At 37.8% G+C, this 27,403-nt stretch overlaps 1 protein-coding gene across 4 annotated transcripts in view; it reads left to right on the forward strand.

Annotated features, from left to right (window-relative positions):
• The window catches only part of LOC131076011 (uncharacterized aarF domain-containing protein kinase At1g71810, chloroplastic), a 291,860-nt gene that overhangs the window by 167,988 nt on the left and 96,469 nt on the right, over nt 1-27,403 (forward strand). For all 4 annotated transcript variants that reach the window (XR_009359117.1, XR_009359118.1, XM_059213057.1 and 1 more), the window contains exon 4: nt 23,023-23,186. Coding sequence is in view for 2 of the 4 variants with exons in the window: in XM_059213057.1 (XP_059069040.1) it covers nt 23,023-23,186 (164 nt within the window). In the remaining 2 variants the exon portion in view is untranslated. The remainder of the gene's footprint in view (nt 1-23,022; nt 23,187-27,403) is intronic.

Below are 27,403 nucleotides of genomic sequence, written 5' to 3' on the forward strand. Positions count from 1 at the left end.
GACATATTTGAAATAAAAAATGCACATGTAAGTGATCAAAAATTCCCCTACAAAGACCACAACAATGAATATCATTAAAACCTGCATTTTGAAGAAAATTCTCCACCTGCAGTCTGGGTTTTAAAACCCGAAATTGAAGGAAAGGCATGGCAAACGAACCCAGAATTGGACGAAATTTGAAACGTAGTTCGAGAATGGACTGAGGATTAAGCTAGTCCAAGGATTAGTCAAAATTTCGCCTCGGGAAGCGTGCCATAGAGTAATAATTTTCATTTTTCATAAAAATTCCATCGTAGTGGTCCTTCATTTTTGGAAACAAAAATGAGGACAACAATGATAAGTACTTGTAATATCTTTATGATGGTGTACCAATATAGGCAGAGAGATAATGATGATCTTATGGTGAGATACATTTATCTACTTACTTTTGGCATGGATGACAGAATGATTTGGGATCCCGACATCATCATGATCAATGCTCTACTTCTTTGGGATCAAAATGAGTTGTTCCACCATTCAGGGCATGATGATATTTATACCAAAGTGGCATAGTGACAACATGGTGGATTCTTCTTGAGAATAATTTGGGACCGTGGGATCATTCATGTTTTCAGTTGATTTCAGGTAGTTGATTCCAAGATTGCATTAGCATTGCTTGCAGACAAGCAATCTTGGGAAGGGCGGACTATAATGTCCCCTTCTTAGCTAGAATCAATAGATTAGGATCAGTCTATTAACGAAATCCTCGTAGATTGATAAGGATGAGCAGAGGATATTGGATTGGTGATTTTCTCCTATTTCAGAGGGCACTTTAGAGTAAACATGGGCGGAATCAGTCGACAGTATTGTTATCTCCAACTTGTCAGTCTAAAACTGCATTAAACCCTAGAATATCTCCTTCAAAGGCATACATGAGTCTAGAGAGAGAGTTAGGTGCTTCCTTGCCAGGTATCCATGAGGAGAGAGAAAAAAAAAGCAAATTAAAAGAGATATTAAAGCTGATGCATAGAACTTTATTATCTCTCCTTGGGTCACTTAAAACACATTTATAATATAAAGTTTCACCCTTTCCTAAGTTCTTATTCCTAGTGAGAGAGTGAAAGGGGAAGTGAGATAAAAGATTGGTTTGAGTAAAAAAGAATATAACATAAAGTGAGTGCTCCAAAAGGGAAGATTTTATGTAGGAAAAAGTAATTATTATCTAATTCATAAAATTTGACTAGAGTGTTAGGGTTTCAGCCCTACTTAGGGCATGGCTTTAGAGATTCTACCAAGGTATTATGTTGGATGATATTTCTCTTTCTTGCCTCCTTTGAGGAGCTTGTGGTTTTGAGGACTTTGGAGACGTAAACCTCCATTGTTGCTACACATTTACAGTTGTGAGAGACCAGCCAAAGGTGTGAAGAGGAACTCCAGCCATCAAGGGTTTCCATTGAGCTTAAAGTGATTGTTTGTTATACAATTTTAAGCCACCTACTTGCTTGTGTGTGTGGCCGAACGGCCTTGATTATGAAGGCTTAGGATACATTTTGAAGGATCTTTGCACAAGGAATATATTGGCACGTAAGGACGGTTTGTGTGAAGACTAGACAACAAGTTTGAAGAGTGTCTGGGACTGGTTATAGAGTTGTTATCTATGACTGTAGGGAGTTGTCTGCTTGGCAGGTTGACCCTCTTATCCATCTCTTTGAAGGTCATTTCCACCTTAAACTATGTTCTAATCAGCTGCATGTTATAGTACTATCTTTTCCTACACAACAAACAAGTTTGGGGAAGATTGCAGCAGTTAAAAGGGTATGAAAATCCATCAAATCAGATCTATATCAGGCCGTATTGACTGAAGATTTTGGAGTTCATAAACAATCCCCACACAAGGGATAACTACCGTCTATGCACTTCAACACCATTGCTCCCAACGAACTACCTTGTAACAACAATTTGGAGAGGAAAGGATCAGATTTTTGATCTCTATGAGCTAATTTTCTGAGTAAGCACCTCTTTTCTGAGTGAGCTGCTTGGTTGTGTTTTGCATCAAGAGTTCAATTTCTCCTCCTCAACCACCAGGTATGTTGGTAGTGGATTAAAGGACTTCTCTTGTTTGTAATAGAACTATCATCAAGAGATTGATTTATTCATTTTCAATAGAATACATGATATGAGTATTGAAATTATTTGTGATTTCAAATCAGTTTTTAATCTACCTTTGGTTATTAGAAGAAAGCATTTGTTTTTCAAACAAAAAACAATTACATCTTCTGCGACTTTTATCTAGCTCTGAAAGATCACATTTAAAGAAATGACATATAGTATTATTAAATTAATTAAAGAACAAGCAGGTTTTCTTCTCCTACTATTCGAAAATTTCAATGTCCTAGAGAGGGTGGGACATTACACCTCTTTACAGCTTGAACATGAGTATTCTTTGGTGTAGCCCGAAATTTGGCAACATAACCAACAATTTGCATAATTTCAAGTCTAGTGGCTATAACATATAACAAATTGTCTACCATAGATCTGTAGTAAGTTTGATTCACATTAGGAGACTCATCATCTTTACTAAGTTTGCATCCTATTACCATAGGTATACTTACAGGATTGCAATCTTCTATTCTAAATCTCTTTAACATCTCTCTAATGTACTTGGTTTGAGAGATAAAGATACCTTTTTCAAATTGAAGAATTTATAGCCCAAGAAAGAAGGACAACACCACCCAACATTGACATTTCAAATTCCTCTTCATGTTAGCAGCAAAATCTTTGCACATATCTACACAATCACTCCCAAAAATCAGATCATCTACATAAACCACTACGACCAAAATATGTTTACCTTCTTCTTTCACATAAAGGTTGTTGTCCACCATTCCTCTTTTAAAGCCTTGTTGTTGTAGATACTTATCTAACCTGTCATACCAAGCACGTGGGGCTTGTTTAAGCCCATAAAGTGTTTTTTTGAGCTTACAAACATAGTCATGATTCTATGACAACACAAATCCATCGGGCTGTTTCATATACACTTCTTCATTCAAAGTTCCATTAAGAAAAGCAAATTTGACATCCATTTGAAAAATCTTAAATCCTTTGAAAGAAGCAAAAGCTAAGAACATTCTAATTGCTTCAAGGCGTGCAACCGGAGCAAAGGTTTCATCAAAATTTATACCTTCCACCTAAGCATAACCTTTGCAAACAAGCCTTGTTTTGTTCCTTCCAACTTGACTCTTCATTCAATTTGTTTCTAAAGACCCATTTTGTGCCTATCACATTCTTATCCTTGGGTCTATGTTCAAGCTCCCATGTTTCACTTTTCTATATCTAGTCAAGCTCTTCTTTCATGGCAGCTCTCCAATGCTTACCTTTAGCTGCTCAAACATGGACAGCAAAGGAATATCCTCACCTTCAACATAATTTATATTTCTTCTAGTTGCTCTAGTTCTATTCTCAGGCAGAATTTGATCAGCAGGATGGTTCTTTTGAACAAACTTTGGAGTCTTAGATGTGGTCTTACCATGATCACTTTCGGATTCATTTTCAAAAAGAGTACTGCTGTCACGAACTGAAAACTAGAAGATGTGTTTGTTGCCTCCAGTTGAACATTTTCTGTCGCTTTCTTTACATCATTGTTTGCTGTCCCAGCTTGCACATGAGAAGAAGAAGGTTGATCAGCACCTTCTATTTCATCCTTTTGAGCACTATTTTCACCATTTTCATTCTTGTCACAAGTGTTAGTAGTTTCATGAATTTTTACATTAACACTTTCCACAATCTTACACAGCCTTTTATTAAATCATTTATAAGCTTTATTTTTAGAGGAATAGCCCAAAAAGATGCCTTCATCAGCCCTAGGATCAAATTTACCTAGATTATCTTCTTCTCTCTTAATATAACAGGGGCTACCAAAAACTCTTAAATACTTAACTATAGCAGTTTTACCTTTCCAAAGCTCATAAGGTGTTTTGTTGTTCTTTGCTCTCATCATTCCCCTGTTTTGAATGTAGACGGCAGTATGAACTGCCTCTCTCCAAAAAGTATCACTTACTTTTGAGTCTTTGACTCATTCATCATACTCTGAGCCATTTCTTGGACTGATCTATTTTTTCTCTCAACAACGTCATTTTGTTGAGGTGTTCTTGCTGCTGAATATTGTCTTTTAATACCATTTTTCTCACAAAAATTGATAAACTCATTAGAAGTAAATTCACCTCCATTGTTAGAACGTGAACATTTAATTTTCAGTCCTATTTCATTTTCAACTAGAGCCATGAAAACCAAAATCCATTGAAGGGATATGCCCGCCCATATTTCAAATGGACCTTGTTTAAGGAGGTGCCTTGGTCCAAACAGGGGTGCCACAATGCCCTTGTCCTCCAAAAAAAAAGATAAGCAAACCAACAATAAAGGGGGTATAGCCCCGGGATGGGGTCCACTCAAATGTGCACACCAATGACATTAGATTTGGGGTAAAAGGGGCCAAAACGGGCCTAAAGGGAATGAAGATAGGACACACCAAAGTAGGAGCACAAACATGAGGTGTGAATAGTACAAGGCTACGATTTATGAGGCTACAAGAGGTGTTATCACCTATTGCAAAAATAGGAGGCAACCTTGTACAACTATGGCCAACTCTGAATTGCAATATTGTCAAAGAAACTCCATTTGAAAGCAAGCTGTCTTTTTGTCCATTGATATCATTTGAAGATTCTCATTGAATAGGAAGAAGAATTACATTAGATAAAATTTAAGTTTGAAGAGGTTGCCAAATTCATAGAAGTTTTTTACACTAGGCATAGTAGAAGATTGTAGCAAAAGTTTGAGGCTGCTTAGTACTAGACATTCTAAGAACCTATTGACTTTTAGAATCTTGAAGTATATATATGTACCTATGATTTTCTCCGCACTTTGGTTTTGCCTCATATTTGCCTGCACCAATTTTTTTTTGAATTTTGTAGGTTTATTCTATGCTATGAAAATTCTTTTAGTTCTTTGCAAATTTTATATACTTGTAATGGGGTGAAAAGTGAATGATGGAGAGATCAAGAGGAAAGCTTTTCTTCCCTCCAAGGAGAGATGAAAGTTTCACTGCAGATTTCCCTTCAATCACCTCACGCACATTACATTTAAAAGAGGGGGGATAATTCACTAGATCCAATCTCTGAGGAGAGAGATTGAATACTAAATGAATTGATAATGGTGTGAAATGACAAGTTAACCTCTCTTTTAGAATGAGTAATGGTTGAATTATGTATTTTGGGACTAAGTGTAAAAGTAGCAAAGAACTAATTATGACTCGAGATAGAAGTGTGCGATGAAGCTGTGCACCTGTATTTGGTTATAATATGTCCAGACAAAGTCACCCTGCAAATTTGAGGAAAAGTTGTCACGACCTAGTTGAAAGTGCACACGGTCCTCCAAAAAATCTGCGAAATGAAAAGGGTTTTTCCACCTCTACAAATGGAGTCCAAATCTGCAAATACAGCTGCGCACCTGCAACCTACACATAGAAAAGAGAGGAAAAGGGGTTGGGATTGGGTAATGGTTGAATTATGTATTTTGGGACTAAGTGTAAAAGTAGAAAAGAACTGATTATGACTCGAGATAGAAGCGTGCGATGAAGTTGTGCACCTGCATCTGGTTATAATATGTCCAGACGAAGTCACCCCGCAAATTTGAGGAAAAGTTGTCGGGACCTAGTTGAAAGTGCACACGGTCCTCCGAAAAATCTGCGAAATAAAAAGGGTTTTTCCGCCTCTGCAAATGGAGTCCAAATTTGCAAATACAGCTGTACACCTGCAACCTACACACAGAAAAGAGAGGAAAAGGGGTTGGGATTGGGGGTTTGCCTTCAGATCAAAACCCCGGTTTTGGAATTAACCAAATGATGAAAGAAAGTACTTGCAAGTAAATGTAAATAAAAGATTGAAATGTAATTCACCTCAAGGGAGGTTGTGATAGAAATGTTGATAGAATTGCTTGTATGTAATTGATTGTTGAAAGGGATCTCCTATTCAATGGTTGAATCCTTGACTTGAATGCAACACCCAGCCTTGAAGGGAGACTTGAGAATGCTCAATGCTTGAAAGGAATGCTTGAATGCTCTCGAATGCTTGATTTCTTGAACTTGTAACTTATGAAGACGAAGACTTGTTCTTCTCTTATGCAAATGAGAGGAAAAATGCGACTTATATATTCGTCAATTAGGGTTAATAGACTAATTTTTTGTCATAGGCTGACATAGGGGAAGTTTTCCCATTGAAATTGCAAAGCTCAATGCACAGTTTGAAAGAAGGGGCCCCAAGATAGGGCAGGGACAGGGGCGCCACGCCCCTGTCCTGCCCTTTACTCAGGACAAGAAGCAGGTTTAAGCAGTGCGGGGGGTAGAAAAAGGGCAGTTTTCAAGGATGAGCAAGTCTCAGGTCTTCGATCAGACTTGGGGGTGAGGACCCTAATGTGGTCGAAAATTGCAAGGGTCACAATTTTATGACACTACATTTAGCCCCCACTTTAGCAGGAGTATAAGTGCACGCCCATATTGCCAATAAAGTACAAGGAAACAAGATTAGAAGACTTCTACTACGTCAAGGAGGCAAGATACACCAAGCCCCAAGTGGACTAAGGATCTTACGACTTCGATTGACAAAGGAAAAGGGAAGATCGAGAAGAGAAACATGACTGCAAGTAGCAAGGTTCCCCTCACTATGAGTCATGAAAAGCAAGGATACCAAAATCACAAAGCAAAGCCAAGTTCACCAAGTAACTCTAAGTATCAAGAAGGAAAATATGAGCAGAGTGTATGCTCCCATGTTAAAGAAACCGCGTACGCCTTATCAGGAGCGATTGCTTTAAGGTAGGATACACCCAAGAGAGAGAAAAGAGAGGGAGCACGTTATCGCAAGGATTTAGCCCCCAATCTAGCACGACATCCACCTCTCGATCTTGCTGATCACTATTTCGGGAAGGCGGGCAACACGCCAGCGAAGTGACATCGAGCATAGCAGATGGAGCTATCAGAAGATCCAAACAATGACTACGCTCATGTGGTAAGTCACTTTGTTCGACTCTAGGAGCTAGGATTAGGGTTTTTGAAAATTCAGTTGATAAATGCTTGTCAACTGTAATGTCCCTACTAGTTAGAGATCTTTGTCCTGCAAACAGATTGTTAGAACACAACAAAAATATATACATAACTAATCTAACTTGCAATTAAAGTTCAATTACTTAATTAACACTAATTTCAATTCTTAAAAAGGATACGAGTGTAGCACTGGGACATGTCCTTAGGCGGCCGTGGAGCTCACCTTCTTGGGACCCATCTTGGTTCCAAGCCATATCAGGAAATCAAAGGTTAATTCGATTCCTATCTTGGATGTAATTTCTTACACCCAAGCCATCCAGGGAATCGAAGGTTAATTCGATCCTTGTCTTGGATGTAATTTCTTACACCCAAGCCATCTAGGAAATCGAAGGTTAATCGATTCTTGTCTTGGATTTAATTTCTTACATCCAAGCCATACCAAGGAAGACCATCATATCTGATCAATTCCTTGCCTTGGATGATGCATCTCATCATCCAAGTCTACCAGAGAGGATCGGCCAGATCCGTCTCTTCTTGGATGAACTTTGTCAACCAAGCCATACATATATGCATATAGATATTCAGTATATACGCATATAGATATTCAGTATATATGCATATAGATATTCAGTGTATACTGCCTACCAGGGATCATCATAATCCCTCCATTAGGCTAAGGGCATTTCCTCCTTAAAGCCTCCATCGTATAATCACGTTACTATTATATTTTACAATTCATTACTGTTTTTCATTCCATAATTTACATCTTCATTTACATATTCTTTAATCTTTCTAATGATCCTAAATATACATACATATTCTACATAGATACCTATCTTAATTGCTACATTCATGTAAGTAATCATTAGAGATATATGTATTCATAAAAATACATTAATATATATATGTGTGTGTGTGGCACACATGTCCACACACATATATACTTTTAGACTTCTTAATCCCTCTTACCTGTACGTAGATTGTAGCATGCTGTTGGAGTTCGTACTGTAGATGTCGCCTGCAGATTGGGAGTCTGCCGTCAGCCTCAAGTCCCTCCCCTTTTCTCTTAAAGATCTTCTTTTAATTCCTCAAATGCAGATCTGAATATCCATTTTTATCTTCGATTCCTCACGTCTCCCCCCCCCCCCAAACCGGTTTCTACCAAGTGCCTTTTTATATCTTGCAGCATGAATGGTTTGCACCTCTCAATGAGCGATGAGACACATGTCCTTCCCAACGTCTCTCTATAACGATTGGTTTGTTATCCAAGGGCTACTGATTAGTCTTCTTAACATAATCTCTTTCCAATCGCTGTTATCTTAAGGCATAACCATCGGTCTTGTAATCGCTGAAATACTTCAATATACTGTTTGCTAATTATGATAGCTTATGTATATTTCTGAGTTATTAACATCTTTATTGTTGTTAACATAATCGCTGCTCAAGTGGGTTCATAATTATTGGTCACCCTTTATTTGACTGTCGTTATTATAATTACTTTTATCTTCTAATGGCTTCATAATTAATCCGTCGCTGACTCAATTAGCCAATCAGTCCATCTGCTTTCCTTAAATCGATAGTCTTTATGACTAATCATTGTCATTAGTGATGCTCAGCGCTAAGCTTATCGTGCTCTCTCCTGGTATAATAATTGACCGATTAGATTACATGTCTAATCACTCCAGATATGCTTGATAGTAGCTAAGGAATGTTTAATTATCAGTTGATCTTAACTATCTTAATGATTCTTATTGAGTCAACCATCATCTACTAAATTGGAATTATACGGGTTGACGTCTTAACTCGATAGCTCTTGATTAATCATTGCCACTTTCTTCACACCATTAATTGATCTCCTTGAGCCTACATATGTGAGCAATCTTCGTAGTTCTCTATCAATGCTACTATGGGGCCCGATTTTATGATTGGCTCGGTCTTCTTCCTTGCTTGTATCATTTCTTATCTATGAGACGCTTTGGTATGAACCAAGCTCCTCGAGACGTAATTCATCTCCATAATATTTGATGTCTATATTAGCCATCACTAAGGTATCGTGGGGTCATATTACCGACAATCTAATGCCCAATGCTCTGTCATTCATACGATCACCCAATGTATTCTTTGGCCGGCCCATTAAATCAGAACCATGAACTACTGAAGGGTGTCTGAGTAGAAGGCTACATCGTAAATTCCCTTAGAGTGCCCGATATGTCCTTAATCATGATCGTTAACTATACGATTAGTGTTCTTAAATGGTGGTCCATGCTAAGCACCACACTTGAACCCTCTATAATAATGGTCTTCCAATTACATTTGCAATTTTGTCTCTTTTAGGGACTTCACAAAATTGAGGAATACTAGCGACGTAATGTCCAATTAAATGTTAATGTCATTTAGTCTAAATGCTATTCTTGTTTGTTGGAGAAACCATATGATTGCTTTGTATGTATTCTTTTTACCCATCCTTATCATTTAAAGAATATTATTAGTTATAACTATTAATAAATGTTAATTAAATAATAATATTTAATAAATAAATAAATGTCAAATATTCATTCGTTGGTAATTATTATATAAATTAATAATAATAATTTCTTCATTTAGGTTCTCTCTCTCTTTCTCTCCGTATATGTATAACGATCCAGGAGGGGACATGACAGCAACATCAACATATTCATAGTCACTATCAAAAGCATTAGGAGTTGTATTGCCATCATGAATAACATTTTCACCTATTTCCTCATCAGGATTTACAGAAAGAGGAGCTCTCACATGAATAGAAGTAAAACCATCACATGTTTTTTGCAATTTACGATTTGGAGATTTAGGTTGAATATCTTGCTTAGGAGAAAAGGGAATCATGACAATTGTTGGAGTTCTAGGAGATTGAATATTTTGAGGAATAGCTTCACGAGCTCGAACACGGTGTCTTCGTCGGCGTTCTCTTGCACAACGATTTTGTCGAGTCTTAGCGGAAGGTTGTGTTGACGTGTATTTTGTACACTATCAAACACAGAATAAAATACCCAAGGGTACCTTATCCTCTCTTGAGTAAAGCCTCTAAATGCTGAAGATATCGCGAAAAGGATCAATTAGGGTGACTTCGAGGTTCTTCGTTGTAGGATCTCTACGTGTGGATAAGCACCAGTGGTCGTTGTAAATGTTGTTTCTTCAAGGGGTCTTACGCACTTTCTGAGAAAGCTGGTCCGTGTTGCTCTCACTCGACTGCAGGAACAGGATTTTCCCAATACTAACAAATTCTCAAAAAAGATCAAAAGATAGGGGTTTCAAGAGATGAATTCTAATCTAATCCTAAGAATGACTCGATGTAGGCTAGACTTGGTAAGATTCTACCAATTTCAGTATTGCCAAGGAATTACAACTCTACTGGAATTGATGCGATCTTCTAAGGTGATTAGTGATTTTCAAATCATCAAGGGTATAGATACTATCATGAAGATACAAATCAATATTTCAACAATGATTGAATGTTTAAGCAATCTCAATATCTCCAGTTGACCACGCAAGGCGTCCTTACAATCAGTAAGAAGCTAGTGGTTTGGAACGTGAATCTCACCAAAGATCAAACACAACACTTAGGCCTTCAAACTTAAATACTACTTCGACTGAGAATGATTCAAGAAAGTAAACAACCATGAAGATAGCCACAAGTATTGCAATAAAACACCATAACTTCAATATTTTATTGATCTCAAAGCCAAATGGACAACAATTGTTCAAAATTCTTTTTTCACTACTCAATCTTGCTACACAATAACTTTCTCTCTAAGCTCTTCTAATCTCTATCTCTCTATCTTCTAATTTCTTCTAATGATCTAATGGAAATGAGTGAGGGTATATATAGCATCCTCAATTACAATGAATGGCCCAGATCGAAAGAAGATCAATGGCTGAGATTTTGACACCTAAACCCTAATTATGGGTTTGTTACAAAAAGTTCCCCTTTTAGATGAACATTATTAAATACATAGCCAAATATTTAATTGGCACAAAAGTCGAGGAAACATAGACCAATGATAATTAAGATGCCATATCACCCTATAACAACCTTTCTTCTAGAACCTTGTTCCCTTTCCTATGCTCTTTCTTAGCATATCCAACGAATCTGGACACAATTCTTTCAATCTCAGCCATGGGAATCTTAGGAAGATTCTTCATTCGTTCCTCCAAGTGAATGACCTAATCAAAAGCAGTGAGAAGAGTTGTTTCCCATCTAGGTTCGAGTTCTTTGATCTTCTCAATCAGGAGCATGGTAGTGAACATCAGGTCTCGTTGCTCATCTGTGATGACATTTTCCTCTTTGCAAAAGATGACCTTGACTCTCTCTTCCAACTCCTGGATGTCCACATCTGTCTCAATCTCGATCCGTCGGCCAAGGATGGTACATAATACTTCAAACACCTTATCCTGAATTGGATGGATGACACCTTCAACTTGACTGCATTTGGTGCTGATGTCTTCAAAAAGAACTTCTTTCATCTGGAGTAGAGCTGACCACTGAAGTAGGTTATGAGTTTCTCCATCCATTATCTTTTCTTGTGCCAGGATCCTCCTTGGTGTTTGTCTGATTACTTGCAGGACCAGAATGATAACATCTCTAGTATGAGTGAAAGCAGCTACAGTTATCATTAGGTTGTGGATAATCTCAAGGACCTGGATAGCTCGATGGATTGTCTTCATCATTCTTGTTGCAAATTCAACAACTACTATGTGGGATTTATCAATCCAAGAGCTCATAAGCTAAACCAAACTCTTGACCCTTTCTGCTTCGCCAACCGATTCAAGAGGAAGTGCTTGCAAAGGAGATACTGCTGGATCCTGAAGGCTCAAGGGCTGATTGAGATGACTAAAGTAGCCTCTCCAAGCACCGACCTCTCTCTCAAGCTTCCTATTCTTTTCCATTTCTTCCTTAAGTTTGTCTTTAAGTGCTTCAAATGAATCAGTTGCTTCTTCCATTGCTTGTTCAGTAGTGAGTGGACCGAGCTCAAATGTTTCTAAGTCATACTCATCTGCAAGAATTTCACCTTCATACTTGTCCACTATTGGTGTAGCAATCTGTAATTTCCTTGATCCCGTTTCATCCCTTATCACCTTGGACATCTTGGTGGCCTTCTTCTTCTCCATTACCTCCTGAGAATTTCCTATAAGGCTCTCTAAATCAATTACATTTTCTTCCTCCTCAATCACAATCACCCTTGTCAGTCTCTCCTTTAACCAATCCGGAATGGCAGACCTTGTCTCTCTCACTTGTATTTCTTTAGGTAGTGGTTCATCTTCTCGAAGAGGAGAGATCGCTTCATCATCATCCTTCTCTTCATGTAGCTCATTAATTTGGGGAGACTGACTTGATGAATGCTGAGGTGTTTGTCTTTTCTCTGGCTTATCATTTTGCACCATGGATTCCATAGATTCATCAACCTCAGGTACCATCTTCTCTTTACCTTCAGCTTGACTTGCCTTCTTTTCATGTCGAGAAGATGTGCTTGATGGGCGATCTCGATTGGCCTCTTGTTTCATCTTGGAAGATTCTCTTTTCTTAGGTCTTTCTTTCCTCTTTGCGCCTCTAGGATGAGAAGTGTTCTCACTTACGCTTGCTTCTCCCTCATCTGGTCTTGCCTCCAAAGTGAAAGTCGTTGACACGTTCTGCTCTCTCAACTTCTGATGTTGTACATCTACCCATCTACGAGTACATGATAAAACAGGAGCCATCAAAGCTCTCAAGTCTAAAACTTCGGGTTCATTCCAATCTATCTTCACTGCTTTGTCTTCTTTGTCATAAGACGATTGGAGATGTCTACCACTATCTTGGGCTTGATCAGCTACTCTATAAACTTTGCATTTCCTGATGAGATCTAAGGATAGCCTGGAATGCATCTTTCTTTTAACTTCTAAATCACTTGAGAGATTCATCCAAAAGTCTTCCACCTGAAACTCATGTCTGTACTTCTTACCAATTGTCTCCTCCATATAACCATGAGGATCAAAATTATAAAGATAATTCCTTCTCTGCATCTTTCGAGGCTTGATTGTTAGGACATACCTCAACTAAATTCCCCAATATTATGGGCACTGGAATTCCATTTCCATGCTTGTGTCTGGATACCTTTGCATAAGCTGCTAACTGTCTAGTCACCTCAAGTAGCACTATCCTGTCTGTCGGATACCTCAGCCACATGTAGGGAGGTGAAGGACACCCATGAACTCTGATTCATGTAAACTTTTGAAACTGGATGAACCATGCACCATACTTCTTCACAAGTTCTTGTGCATCCAGAGATAGTCGATTATGAATTCCACCTTGCAATATCCTAGTGATGTTCATCGTGAAGGTATCATTGACTAACTTGTAGTCACTTCTAGGCAGATGATGCAGATGAACATAAGAGTCACAAACTCTCACTTCTCCGGGTCCTCTTCCGATCACTCCTCTGTGAGGTAGCCCTGCATACTCGAAACTCCTGATCAAGGCATATATGACATATGAGCTCATGTGGAATGATTTGGTAGGTCTTAGTCCCCTCAACTGCACATCCAAACTATTGCTAATAATTCTAGCCCAATGAAGCATTCCTTTTCCTTGGACTATCACTTGAATAAAGAAAAACATCCACTTCTCGAAGTAGAAGGCCTGGGGAGCCCCTGTAACTTGATTGAGCAAAGTTATCAAATCTCTGTACTTCTCTTGGAAGTCGATCCTATGTGGTGTGTTGGGAATCTTGTTCAGGCGAGGACGACTTTTGAGCAACCAATTCTTGTTGATGAGATTCAGGCAAATGTCGGGATCATCTTCATACATTGACCTGGCTCCTTCTAAGCTTTTGTAAATCATATCTTTATGCTCTGGAAGATGAAGAGCTTCACTTATGGCTTCCTCTGAAAGGTAGGCTAAGGTGTTCCCTTCCTTGGATACGATCGACCTTGATTGTGAGTCATAGTGGCGGGCACACTCGATCATCAGCTCATGACACTTGGCTGCTGGAGGGAAACCTACCGCCTTGATGATGCCACTTTCAATTATCCTCTTCGCAATAGGTGATGGCTTGCCAATGTAGGGGACCTCTCGAAACTTCTTCACATTGAAGTTTCCCAAGTTGGTGTCTCCAATATTACTCCACTTGGACACGATCCTGGTCTCCAATTCGTCATTCTTCTGATCTTCCTTGATGAGAGCTGGGCGACTAGTAGATGCTCCTGCCTTTGGAGTTGCCATCTTGATACCTACACAACATTTTGAAAATTAGTTCTTTATACCTTGAAGTGTAGAAATTAAAATTCAAAAGGAAGATTTAGGAAACTTCATGACAAATCTAGAGTTATCATTTCCTAATTAACCATGCAATACTTAGATTTTTCCAAAACAAATGTCCAAAGATCAAATCTTCAACAAGGGTGTTAAGATGATTTCGCCATACCTCCTCTTGAGTATTAAACTCTAAGAAATGATGTAAAAAAAAAAGATTTCGCTAGGCAAAGTGTAGATCAAAGCTTTCTCTTGAATGAATTGCGCCTCCTTCACCTCCTTTTAGCCTTCAACACTTGAAAGGAAATCGCTCCAAACCAGCTCTATTTCGCACCTCCAATTAACTCTCCAATTTCGCACTTAAGGCAATGATTGAATGATTTGAAATGTGAAAAACTCCTCCAATATATAGAGCGCTCCCCTCTTGCTTCCTCTAGGATGACTTGGCAAAAAGGAGGTTAAAAATAAATAAAATTCCAAAAAAGGGGTCCGACTTGGCAAAATAAAATCAAAATAGTGCCTTGAGCGCTTTATTTTTTAATTTTAATTTAATAAAAATTAATTTTAAATGCCTCCAAAGTAAATTTCGATTTTCTAAGGCTTAAAATCAATTTATTAAATGCCAAAATGCTTTTAATTTAATGTGAATTTAATTTTAATTTTCCAAATGCCTCAAAATTAGCAATTTTGGCGATCTAATGCAATTTGGAGAATATTAATTTTAAAAACAAGGCTTGATTAAACTCCATGGTGATTTCGCCTTGGACCTTCTCTGAGGGTCAGGAGCGATTTTGCCACTTTAGCCTTGAATACTTCACATCTTGACTTGAAAATCTCTTGGAGGGTAAATTGATATCCAGTTAATGTGTTGCACTTCAAATTTGACATTTTGCATGAGGAAAAATAGGTGGAAATGTCAATTTCGCCCTGGACCCTCAGCAAGGGTCAGGAGCGATTTTTCATTTTTTAGCTAAAATCCACCTTGGATTGATTGTTGACCCTTCAATGTCACTTCTAAGATCCATTTCCTTACCCTATCAAGTTAATTCATCAACAATTTTGGAGGAAATAATGTCCTTAGAGGAGATTTCGCCCTGGACCCTCAACAAGGGTTAGGAGCGATTTTCCATTTTTTGCTCAAAATTAGCATTTTTCAACGTTCAAAATCTCTTCAAGACATTTCAAATAGGCTTCCTCACTGACTTCCAGACTTTGCTCCATCCAATTTGAGAGAAAAAGTGCAAGTTTGATGTTTTTTGCCCTGGACCCTCTCTGAGGGTCAGGAGCGATTTTTTTGATTTTGACTATAAGTCTTCACTTCCTTATCAAAACACTTTCTCACCAAGCTAAATCACGTTCAGGCTTCCAAAATTTTCACCCTGGACCCTTAGCAAGGGTCAGGAGCGATTTTTCATTTTGACTACAAAATCATCAAGTTTCGAAAGCCAAATATTATTCAGCATGTCTTTGAAGGCCTTTTTACCTTAGCCTATCCTTGCTTTAGCAAAATTTTGAAGGAAATATGATAGTTTTATGATTTTCGCCCTGGACCCTCTCTGAGGGTCAGGAGCGACTTTTTGGTTTTAGGCATATTTCTCCATCCTTTGGACTCCAAATTGCCTCTAAGGCATAAAACATCACATCCTCTTCCTATCCACACAAGATTTTGTCTCAATTCCACTAACAAAGGAGAGAATCATGAGAATTCGCTTTGGACCCTTGGCAAGGGTCAGGAGCGATTTTTGCAATTGCCTTCAAAATCCTAACTCTCAACAATCTCTTTTCACTTCAAGGCAATTTAAACATTATTTCAAACCCATGCCTGGCCTCAGCTTATCTCAAACTTGGATGAAAGGTCATATATTAGGTTTTTTGCCCTGGGCCCTCTCTGAGGGTCAGGAGCAATTTTCCATTTTTGGCTTGATTGCATCTTTTGTTGGTCATCCAAATTATATTCAACGGGCAAAACATGCTTTCCTTCATCCATTCCAATCATCAAAATCACTTTGACCTTACAAGAAAAATGCACATTTGAAAATCTCGCTCTGGACCCTCAGCAAGGGTCAGGAGCAATTTTTTGCTATCTGGACCAAAATGCGTCACTTTTCATCTCAAAATTTCTTTGCTAAGGAAGATGTCATCCTGTTTCATGCTATGAATAAGTTCTCATGTCCAAGAAAAGTCAAAAAATGTGCATACAAAGAATTTCGCTCTGGACCCTCTCTGAGGGTCAGGAGCGATTTTACCTTTCCTGGGCAAAACTCCTTCAATTCATCATCTTCAATCAAGTTTGGATACTTTATCATGCTCACTTCATCCTCCACCATGCCTTTGACATCTCGAATCGATCAAGTAAGGCTAGAAATGACCTCTATAAGATTTTTTGCCCTAGGCCCTCTCTGAGGGTCAGGAGCGATTTTTCATTTTTCAACAAGGTCCTCCATCATTTCAAGTCAAAACTTCTTCAGGTGGGTGGAGAAAGTCATTCATTTCCCCTTCATGCTCAAAGCTTGGTCTCTTTTCACTGCAAAATGAAGGAAATCAAAATTTCGCCCTGGGCCCTCTCTGAGGGTCAGGAGCGATTTTTCCCTTAGTCCTCAAAATTCATCACTTTTCATGATTTCAAACCTTCAAATGCATCAAGTCACATTCAATCATCCTTCCGGGGGACCCTACACAAAACAATTTAGAAAAGTCAGTGACAAATATGCTTTAAATAACATTTTCGCCCTGGACCCTCAGCAAGGGTCCGGAGCAATTTTACCCTTTTTGGCTAAACTGCTTCAAATTTACATCTCAAACCACTTCACAAGGCAAAGTCAGGTCATTTTCAAGGCCAAGAACCAGTTAGCAAGTCCATCAAAAATAAGAAATTGCACTCAGGATAAAATTCGCCCTATGCCCTCTCTGAGGGTCAGGAGCGATTTCTCTGTTTCAGGCATCATCTCACTTTCAAAAAGTTGATCAAAAACCTACCCAGGCAAGAACACACAATTTCTCCTTCAAAAATGCTAACACTTAGTCAAAATTGGATTTTACCCTAAAAACCTTTATTAGACCTAACCTAAGACCTATTTGACTCCCCTGAAAGGCTTACCTTATTTCAACAATCTCAATTCTTCTGGAGGACACTTAACAATTCTCCAAAATTTGATTGGACTTAGCCTGAATGACGCCCAAAAGGAAACCCTAAGGTTTAGCCCTAGTCCAGATAGACAACTCACTCACTCAAAACCATAAAAACAGAGAGAAGAACAAGCAAAGAGAAAGCAAAAAACGAAGCGAAAAGAGGGGGTCCCCATTCTAATGGGGCGATGTTGTGAAATGGTCACAACAGGTTGAAGGAGGAATTTTCTCCTCTTTGATAATTGAACGTTTAGGTTGAAGTCTTTTAGGTTGAATAAGAGAAGAGGCTGGCCTCTTCTCTCTATAAGAGGAAGGAGGTGGAACTGTGCCATATAAAGGAGGAATATTTTGTGTAGGAAGGAGACCAAGTCCATCATGAGGAGGTGGTATGGGTCTAACCTTAAGAGGAATGTTGTCAGTCTTGTTAGGAAAAGTCATAGATACATCCATAGGAATAGGTTGAGGATCTTCCTTAGGAGGAAGATTAGTTCTATCCGTTAGGGGAAGAGCTTCATCTTCAAGAATGATAGGAATGTCAAGTGTTGGGTATCTAGGTTGACTCAAGGATAAAATCATATTTTTCTTCCATTTTTGATAAGATTGGAAAAGAGCATTGCTTCTTGATGTAAGATATTGAAATTGTTTAGGCCAAAAGAAATCAATAGGAACACTAGGGCTTCTTTCGGATGGGTGAAATAAGCTATGGTTCACAGTTATGATTTCTCCATTGTGGGGAAATTTCAAACACTTATGGTTTGGAGAAGCAATAGCCTTCATGGAAGATAACCAAGGATAGCCTGACTTCACACGGAATTGCTCAGAAGAAGGAATGATAAAAAAATTGACATCCATAGATTTAGTGTGAACTTCAACAGGAAGGGTGATAGAACCAATGGTAGGACAAGAGAATCCATCAAATAACTTCACAACCACATTAGAATCATCATATATTGGTTTATGCAATCGTAAAGTGAAAAGATACTCCTCAGTGATAATGTTAACCATGCAAGAGGGATCAACAAGAGTACCACGACAAGGTTTATCCTTAACCTTCACAATTATGTATAAAGGGCCATCGGGTGCTCTAATAGTCTCATTAGGGTCAAATGTGATAGAAGGATCCTTAGGTGTCACTTGTTTCTCTACCATGTTCACCAAATTCGGAGCCGTAGAGGTGAAGTCATTAGGAGAAAAAGAGGTATGTCAGTCTCAATCACGTTAGAGGTATGAGAAGCCAAAGCATCAGTGAAAATCTTAAGATTTTGATTAGGAGGAGCTACTGATTTGTTTCCCTTATCATTCACACCTGCCACAGATATAGTATTATTATCAATCAAATCTTGAATCTTACTTTTCAATGCAAAACATTTCTTAGTATCATGACCAGGCTGACGATGAAATTGACAAAAGGAATTGTTATCAAAATAAGGGGATGCAAGCTTAGATGGATCAACTGGTTTTATAGGAGGAAGTTTGATAACATTTCTTTGTAACAACTGAGACATAATACTATGTAAAGATTTATTCAAAGGAGTAAATTGTCTTTCTCTTTTGAAAAATTTAGAAATAGGAGGCACACCTGTTGTAGCATTCACATTGTTGTTGTTGATTGTAGCATTGAACTTGATGAAGCCTTTTGTTGGTTTGAACTTCTCAAATTGTTGTTGAACACTCGGAGCCATAGGAGTTGATTGCTCCATTTGACTCACAGCCAGTTGATAATTGTGGAGTATTGCGCACAACTATGGAAAGGAAGTAAACTCGGACAAAAGAAGCTTTTCCCTAATATCTTTTTGCAAATTAGAAATGAAAATTCTTTGAATATCATTATCAGGTACAGGAAAAGAAATTTGAGCACACAAATGCTTGTATCTACCAATGAAATCAGTCACTTTTTCTTTAACACCTTGTTTACAATGCATTAAATCAGTCAAAGTAATTTTAGGACCAATGTTGTTTCGAAATTGTTGAATGAAAGCATTTGCTAATTGTTGAAAAGAAGTGATAGAATAAGAAGGCAAAGAACAATACCATTGTAAAGCCTCATCTCTTAGAGTTCTTGTAAACAATTTTGCAAGCATCTTTGATCATAAGCAAAATCAGTACACAAGGTTTGAAATGTTTTGACATGCATTAAAGGATCACCTTTTCCATTAAAGAGTTCCAATTGAGGGACCTCAACATGCTTAGGTGGCACGACTTTAACAATATCAAGAGAAAGTGGGCTCGCAACATCGAACGTGGGCACACTAAACTTGGATTGACTCATGGAAGCAATTTGTTGTTGTAAGGAAGACACAGTTTGAGCAAGATTGTTAATGTCGCTTCGGTAGAAGAATTGATGTTAGACATGGTTGATTGAGAAGGTGGTGTGATGTTATTGAAGGAAGGCATTGAATGAGAATAAGGTGGTGGGACATTATGATAAGCAGGCATAGATGATGATTGAGTAGGAAAAGGGACACTTAAAGGAGGAATAAAATTGTTGAAATAATTGCCCCCTTGTGTCACATTGATTGGTTGAGGGATAATAGGAAGGCTTATTGAAGACATAGGTAAAGATGGAGGATTAAATGAAGAAGAGGGATTGCCCCCATGACTAATTGTTGTAGGAATGACATTTTGAGTTGAAGTAGTGTTGTGACCATTTCACACATCGCCCCATTGCAAATGGGACCCCTACTTTTTTGCTTTTTAGGGTTTGTTTTCTAGCCCCTACTTTTTTGCTTTTTAGGGTTTGTTTTCTAGGTCTTTTAGGGTTTTGTCTGTTAGCCTTTGCATTTTGAGTGTCGCCAAGGAGATCACATGGATAGCAAGTCCGGCTTGAGTGATGTCTTGATCCTGAAAATTGGCTAAGTCTGGAATGTCCTGATCCTGAAATTTGACTAAGTCTGGAAACTGAAAAACCTCAAAAAACTAGATTTTGCAATATAACTCCTGGAGGTCTGAAACCACTCTCAAACATCCTGAAAGTATATATGAAATATAACTTAAAGTATAAGTGAGACTTTCTTCTTTCTTCTCACTTATACTTAAATGTTATATTCCATAAAAATTATCCTGATAGAGAGTTCAAAAAGTCAAAAGGCGCTCCTATCCTTCACTAAGGATCCAGAGCGAAAAGCGCTCCCGTCCCTCTCCAAGGGACCAAGGCGAAGCGCTCTTGTCCCTCACCAAGGGTCCAGGGCGAAAAAGCTTATTTAAGTCATTCTTGGCCTTGTTTGGTTAAATTTAGACATCAAAGGCATGGTGAAGGACGAAATGAACATTATAGAGCATCCAGACTTGATTGAAAACAATGAAATGATGAAGTTTTTGCCTAGAAGGTAAAAAGTGCTTCCGTCCCTCACTGAAGGACCAGAGCACTTTTCTTTATATGCACAATTTTAGACCTCTTTTGGACATTAACTTCTATTCATAGCGTGAAATAAGATGAAATCTTCCCTAGCAAAGAAATTTCGAGGTGAAAAGTGAGACAATTTGGCTTAGAAGGCAAAAAGTGCTCCCGTCCCCCACTGAAGGACCGGAGCACTGAATTTCAACTTTGCACTGCCTTTACAAGGTTAAGGTGATTTTATGATTTGAAGAGGTTAAGGGAAGCATGTTTTGTCCATTGAATATAATTTAAGCAGTCTACAAAGGAGTAAATCAACCCAAATGACAAAAAGTGCTCCCGTCCCTCACTGAAGGACCATGCCACTTTTTCAAGTTTCTCTTCTTTGTTTGATATTTTATGGCAAAACTTGACTTGGATGGGAAGGACGAATGATGTTTTATGCCTTGGACGCAATTGAGAGGTTTAAAGAACAAAGAAGTATGCCAAGAAGTCAAAAAGTGCTCCCGTCCCTCACCAAGGGACCAAGGCAAAGTGCTCCCGTCCCTCACTAAGGACCAGAGCGATTTTCTAAAAATGCAAATTTCTCGCAAAGGCAAGGCAAGTTTCGTGATTGAAATGAATTAAAGAAGGCAAGATTCATCCATTGAAGATAATTTGGAGGACTAGCAAAGGACTAATTGGCTTGGAATTGCAAAAGTGCTCCTGTCCCTCTCCAAGGGACCAGAGCGATTGTAAAAAGTGCTCCTGTCCCTCACTGAAGGACCAGAGCGCTTAACATGTTATCTTGCCTTTCTCACCAATTTTGGACAAATTGAGGTCAAGGCGCAAGTTTGAAAAAGTGTTTAAAATGCCTTGAAGTGGAATTGAGATGCGAGAGTTGCAAATTTTGACGACAACTAGCAAAAGTGCTCCCGTCCCTCACCAAGGGACCAAGGTGCAATTTCCAAATATGACCATTTACCTTGCATTTTGAAAGGATATTTTTATTACCAAGGCTCAAGATGGAGTGAAATGTGATATTCTACGCCTTGAGGGTAATTTGAAGTTGATGTGATCAAGAATTTGTGCAATGGACTCAAAAGTGCTCCCGTCCCTCACTGAAGGACCAAAGCGCTTTTTATGAAAACAACTAATTCCCTCCGAGATTATGCTAAGGCAAAGTTGTATGAGATGGTAAGGATCTTCCAAAACATGGTGAACAAAGGTTTGAGTTCAAAAAATTGAGAATCCTAGCCTAAAAATGAAAAAGTGCTCCTGTCCCTCTCCAAGGGACCAGAGCGAAGTTAATGGCATTCATTATTTTTTGCCATATTTCAACGTTGATATCCTCCAAATCGCATTACATGCCAAAATTGCCAACTTCGAAATATTTGAAAAAAATTAATTAAATTGGCATTTAATAAATTAATTTTGGGCCTCAAAAAATCGAATTTCTATTATAAAGGCATTTAAAATTAATTTTTGTGAAATTAAAAAATTAAAAGTTGAGCGCACAAGGCATTATTTTGTCTTTATTTATCAAGTCGGCCTTCTTCTTAGTATTATTTTTTTATATTTTATTTTAAGGCTTATTTGCTAGGTCGGCCTCATGGGTAAGTGGAAGGTGAGCGCTCTATATATTGGAGGTGTTTTTTCACAATTCAAATCATTCAATCATCCTTTCAAGTGCGAATTTGGAGAGCTAATTGAAGGTACGAAATCTAGTTGGAGTGGAGCGAATTTCTACTAAGTGTGGAGACTAAGGAGAACGAAATTCATATTGAAGGCAAATTGGAGAGGCGAATTTCTTGCTAGTTTGGAGGATAATTTCCAGATTTTTGAAGACATTTGAAGGCGAATTTCCAGATCTTGAAAAAGCTAGTGGAAGGTGGAGTTCTTTTCCAAGCTAAAGGAGGCGTACTTCATCCAAGGGAGGGCTATAAATCTTGCCCAACAAAATCCGGTTTTCTTTCATCTTTTGCCAAGGTTTTGTAGTTAAGCAATCAAGGAGGAGGTATGAAGAATCATTTTTGAAGTTCTTATTCAAGACTTATTGTGATCCCATTGCAATTTTGTAAAATCTAAGTATTGAAGATCCAAATTCCATTCATTATTAATTTTAAAATGTGCAATTCTTGATTTATCATGACTTTTTTTCAAATTAATATCTTAAGTTTTACCTTTGAAAGGTCTTAAATTTCATGCTTTAAGGTTTGATGCTCAAAAGACTAACTTTAATATTTTGTGTAGGCATCAAATGGAGATCTCGGAGTTGGAAAATCAAGCCAAGTCTCCTCCAAGAGGATCAAGCAAGGACAAGGGCGACCTCCTCCAGTCAAGCATCGACAAGGACGGCCTTCTTCGGTCAAGCATCATCAAGAATACCTTCTTCCAATCCAGCATTACAAGGCGAGGTACATCATCATCCTGCACATCAAAGACAAAAGAAGTTAGAGCAAGGGTTCGTTGAAGAAGCAGATAGTTCCAGAAGAATTAATTAAAGCTAGCTTCTCAACAACATCAAATTGAATATCTACCAAGCTACAAGAGTCAGACGAGTTGGCATCCTAGTCATCACTTCTCCAGTCAGTGTGGTCCACCTCAGCATGTCCAGATTCAATGTACCTAACTCATGGGAGGTGGCACAAACTTCCATGTACCTACCCTAGCTATCCATTGGTCGAATTTTCCAGAGAAGACATGTGTCCTTAAAATACAATTTTATCATTGGTCAAACATTAAATGTTATGTAATGGTTGTAACAAACCCTAATTAGGGTTTTCATTGTTGAATCTTGGCCATTGATCTCAAATTGATCTAAGCCATCGAATTGTAGTGAGGGCACTATATAAGCCCTAGCTCTTCATTTGTAAAGGCAATAGAATAGAATAGCAGTTGGAAGCAGTTAGAGAATAGTTAGAATAGTGAATTAGCAGTTGATAGAATAGCAATTAGAGTAGAGTAGAGAGAGAAGGCAAAGATTGTTGCCAAGAGGTTGTTGTAAAAGACTTGTGAAACTTCATTGAAGAAATGGTGAAATTTATGGGTCGATTCAACAATTTGCATGGTCTCTATACTTCTCATGTTTGATTTTATGTTATTAGATGAATGGAAGAAATGTGTTTGATTGATGGTGAAATTCGTACATCCATACTACTAGCAGTTTGTTGATTGCAGACTTGCCTTGTGTAGTCAACTGGAATCATTCAGCTTAAGCTTAACTTCAATTGTCGCTTCTTCATTGATATGCATCAACCTGATGGTTTCTATGCCTGCAGTGATGATTTGAACATCATAAAGCTTTCCTTCGAAGATCGCACTAGCCTTGTGGAGATGGTCCTGCGATGTCAAAACAAGACTTAGTTAGAATTTCATCAAAGATCATTCATTGCTCTTACATTCTTAGTGTTAGGATTAGATCCTTTCCTCGCCCTCATCTTTTTTCCCTTTTTTCAAATCCAAGGTGGTAAAATCCTGTGTTCCAACAATATTCAAAGCAAATCAGAAGTTCAGTCATCAAGTGTAAGTCCCCTTGTGACTCCAGCAAATCACATCATACCACAGAGAGCTTATCCACACGTAGAGATCCTACAACGAAGAACCTTGAAGTCATCCTGATTGATCCTTTTTCGCGATATCTTTAGCATTCAGAGACTTTACTCAAGAGAGGATAAGGTACCTTTAGGTATTTTATTCTATGTTTGATAGTGTACAAAATACACGTCAACAAATAGCCAAAATGTTTGAAGTAAAAGTAGGAACACTAGTTATAGGAGTAGTCAAAGGAATAGAAGGATTGACTTGTGTAGGAGGTTGTGAATAACCTAGGGTTTCGGCACAACTCTTTATAGGCATGACATTGGAATCAACAATATGAGCAATGCCACACAATATATCAAATCCATTCTTATCACTTTGAATCATGCGTTTAAGGCCTTCAATTAATGGAAGAGCTTCACTATTAGGGTATTCTTGGGACATCCGTCGTTGAAAGTTATCAAATTGATTATCCAATTTTGAAAGTTGATCTATGGAAACTCTAGTCAAAACTTCTTCTTCATCAATGGGATAGATAGGGACATGATTAGGATGAGAAGAATTAGCATTGTCCTCATTAAAGAAGTTACCCAAATTAAGCTCCATCTCCTCGATAATTAAACCTTGGGAAGCCTTAATTCTAATGCTTCGTCTAACGAGGATAGTATAGGTAGGACTAATAGTGGTAAAACTCATGCACTAGAGGGAAAATTAGAAATTTTGAATTATAGGAACAAAGTTTACAAAATTGAATAATGCAAAATTTGAGAAAATAATTATTAAACAATTTTGAACTTTGTTGAAAGGGGAAAATGACACAATTTCCAAAAATAATAAATGAAAGGAAATTGAAATTTCAAATTTAGAGCCAAGGGGATACCACTTAATCTTAAAATTGACAAAATCAGGGCAGATTATAATTAACCAGTTAATTTTAAAAGTGTTCTTGAAATTTGAAATGCTGAATTTGGAAGGTATTTTTGTTTTTAGAGAGATCAAAAATCGACAAAATCAGCCAATCTTTTGGATTTAAGCTATTAAATATAGTCATAACTCATAACAGTCTCCCGAAATTTCGAGAAAAAAAAGTCGAGGATCGTGTTGAAAGTGCACACGGTCTGAGCAACTGTTTTTGAAATTTTCAGGGATGAAAGCTACGATGATTTTAAAGCTAACCCCAAAAAATTGGTGGATTTTATGATCTGTAGAAGATCTAAAGTTTAAACATGGCAGATAAAAAATGGAACATGGCAACGGAAGCAAGGGTTGGAAGGAGGGCACATGAATTTATCTCCAATCAGCTATGAAGTTTGCCCTTGCATGTGCATAAAAGCAACTGTCAAGTTTGAACGAGGTTTAGAAATAGCAAATGAACTTCAAAGTCTGACCAACATGGTAGAGGGCATGATCTAAACACTCTCTAAGTCCAACCAGAAGCTATAATGGATGTCCAAAACACAAGGGCAAGTTCGCCCAAGGCAAAGAGGAGATGGCACAACAGTAGCAAAGTCCGCCTTGACCAATGGAGGTTGAAGTCTGCCCTAGCAAGTGCAAACATGTCCAAGACCTAGCAAGGTCCACCTAACACTTGGAAAAGCATGGCATGAAGTGGTGTGAAATCTGCTAGCCATATGGGAAGAATGGCAAGACAAAGCCCAAGTCCACCTTGGCACAACACCTAGCAAAGTCCTCCCAAGGGGACATGTCTAAACTATCTCCAAGTCCGCCTAGGCATGAATAGAAACGTACTAGACATGAGAAAGTCTGACCAAGTGTCACGAACCCATAATTGATGTATGAACTATTAATTAATACACATATACTTGTAATTATTGCACATATCGGCATCAATTAATCAATTAATTAATAATCTATTTCAATTGGGAAATCTGCTAGCCATATGGGAAGAATGGCAAGACAAAGCCCAAGTCCACCTTGGCACAACACCTAGCAAAGTCCTCCCAAGGGGACATGTCTAAACTATCTCCAAGTCCGCCTAGGCATGAATAGAAACGTACTAGACATGAGAAAGTCTGACCAAGTGTCACGAACCCATAATTGATGTATGAACTATTAATTAATACACATATACTTGTAATTATTGCACATATCGGCATCAATTAATCAATTAATTAATAATCTATTTCAATTGGGAAATCTGCTAGCCATATGGGAAGAATGGCAAGACAAAGCCCAAGTCCACCTTGGCACAACACCTAGCAAAGTCCTCCCAAGGGGACATGTCTAAACTATCTCCAAGTCCGCCTAGGCATGAATAGAAACGTACTAGACATGAGAAAGTCTGACCAAGTGTCACGAACCCATAATTGATGTATGAACTATTAATTAATACACATATACTTGTAATTATTGCACATATCGGCATCAATTAATCAATTAATTAATAATCTATTTCAATTAATAAAATAAACTTGTATTAATTAATATTAATATAATATTAGTATTAATCAATAAATATTAATATTATAATCAATAATCTATTAATCAATTAATTAGTAATCTATTTCAATTAATAAACTAGTATTAATTAATATAATATTAGTATTAATCAATAAATATTAATATTAAAATCAATAATCTATTAATAAACTTGTATCAATATAAATCAATTAAAATATTAATCAAAATAACAAAATATTATATTCCAAGCGATCCAATATACAATTAAACATTAATTAGTAATTAATGTAATGTATGTAAGCATCTATCAAAAATATAATAAACATTATTATATGTTAGTAAGTAATACGATAAAACATTATTAAAGTATAAATCGATAAAACATTATTAAAATATAAATAGTATTTTAACCTTGCAAACGGTAGTCTCCCCGAAGAGGCAGCAGCCTGAGCGAACATTCACGGCTCGCACTCAAACCATTAGACAAATACCGAAAGAAGGGAAGGAAAAAAAAAGGAGTTCAGCAAGCGAAAAGACCAGGTTCATTACAAGTGGAAAAAGGAATTTAGTAGAAACGGAAAAGACCAGGTACGCACTGCAATGATCCCGAGAAAACCCTTTGTAAAGTAATTCGGTTTGATTATGTATAATTATGATTTACTGTTTTGGCCAA

Source organism: Cryptomeria japonica, chromosome 10 (assembly GCF_030272615.1).
Source record: "Cryptomeria japonica chromosome 10, Sugi_1.0, whole genome shotgun sequence".
Taxonomy (NCBI): domain Eukaryota; kingdom Viridiplantae; phylum Streptophyta; class Pinopsida; order Cupressales; family Cupressaceae; genus Cryptomeria; species Cryptomeria japonica.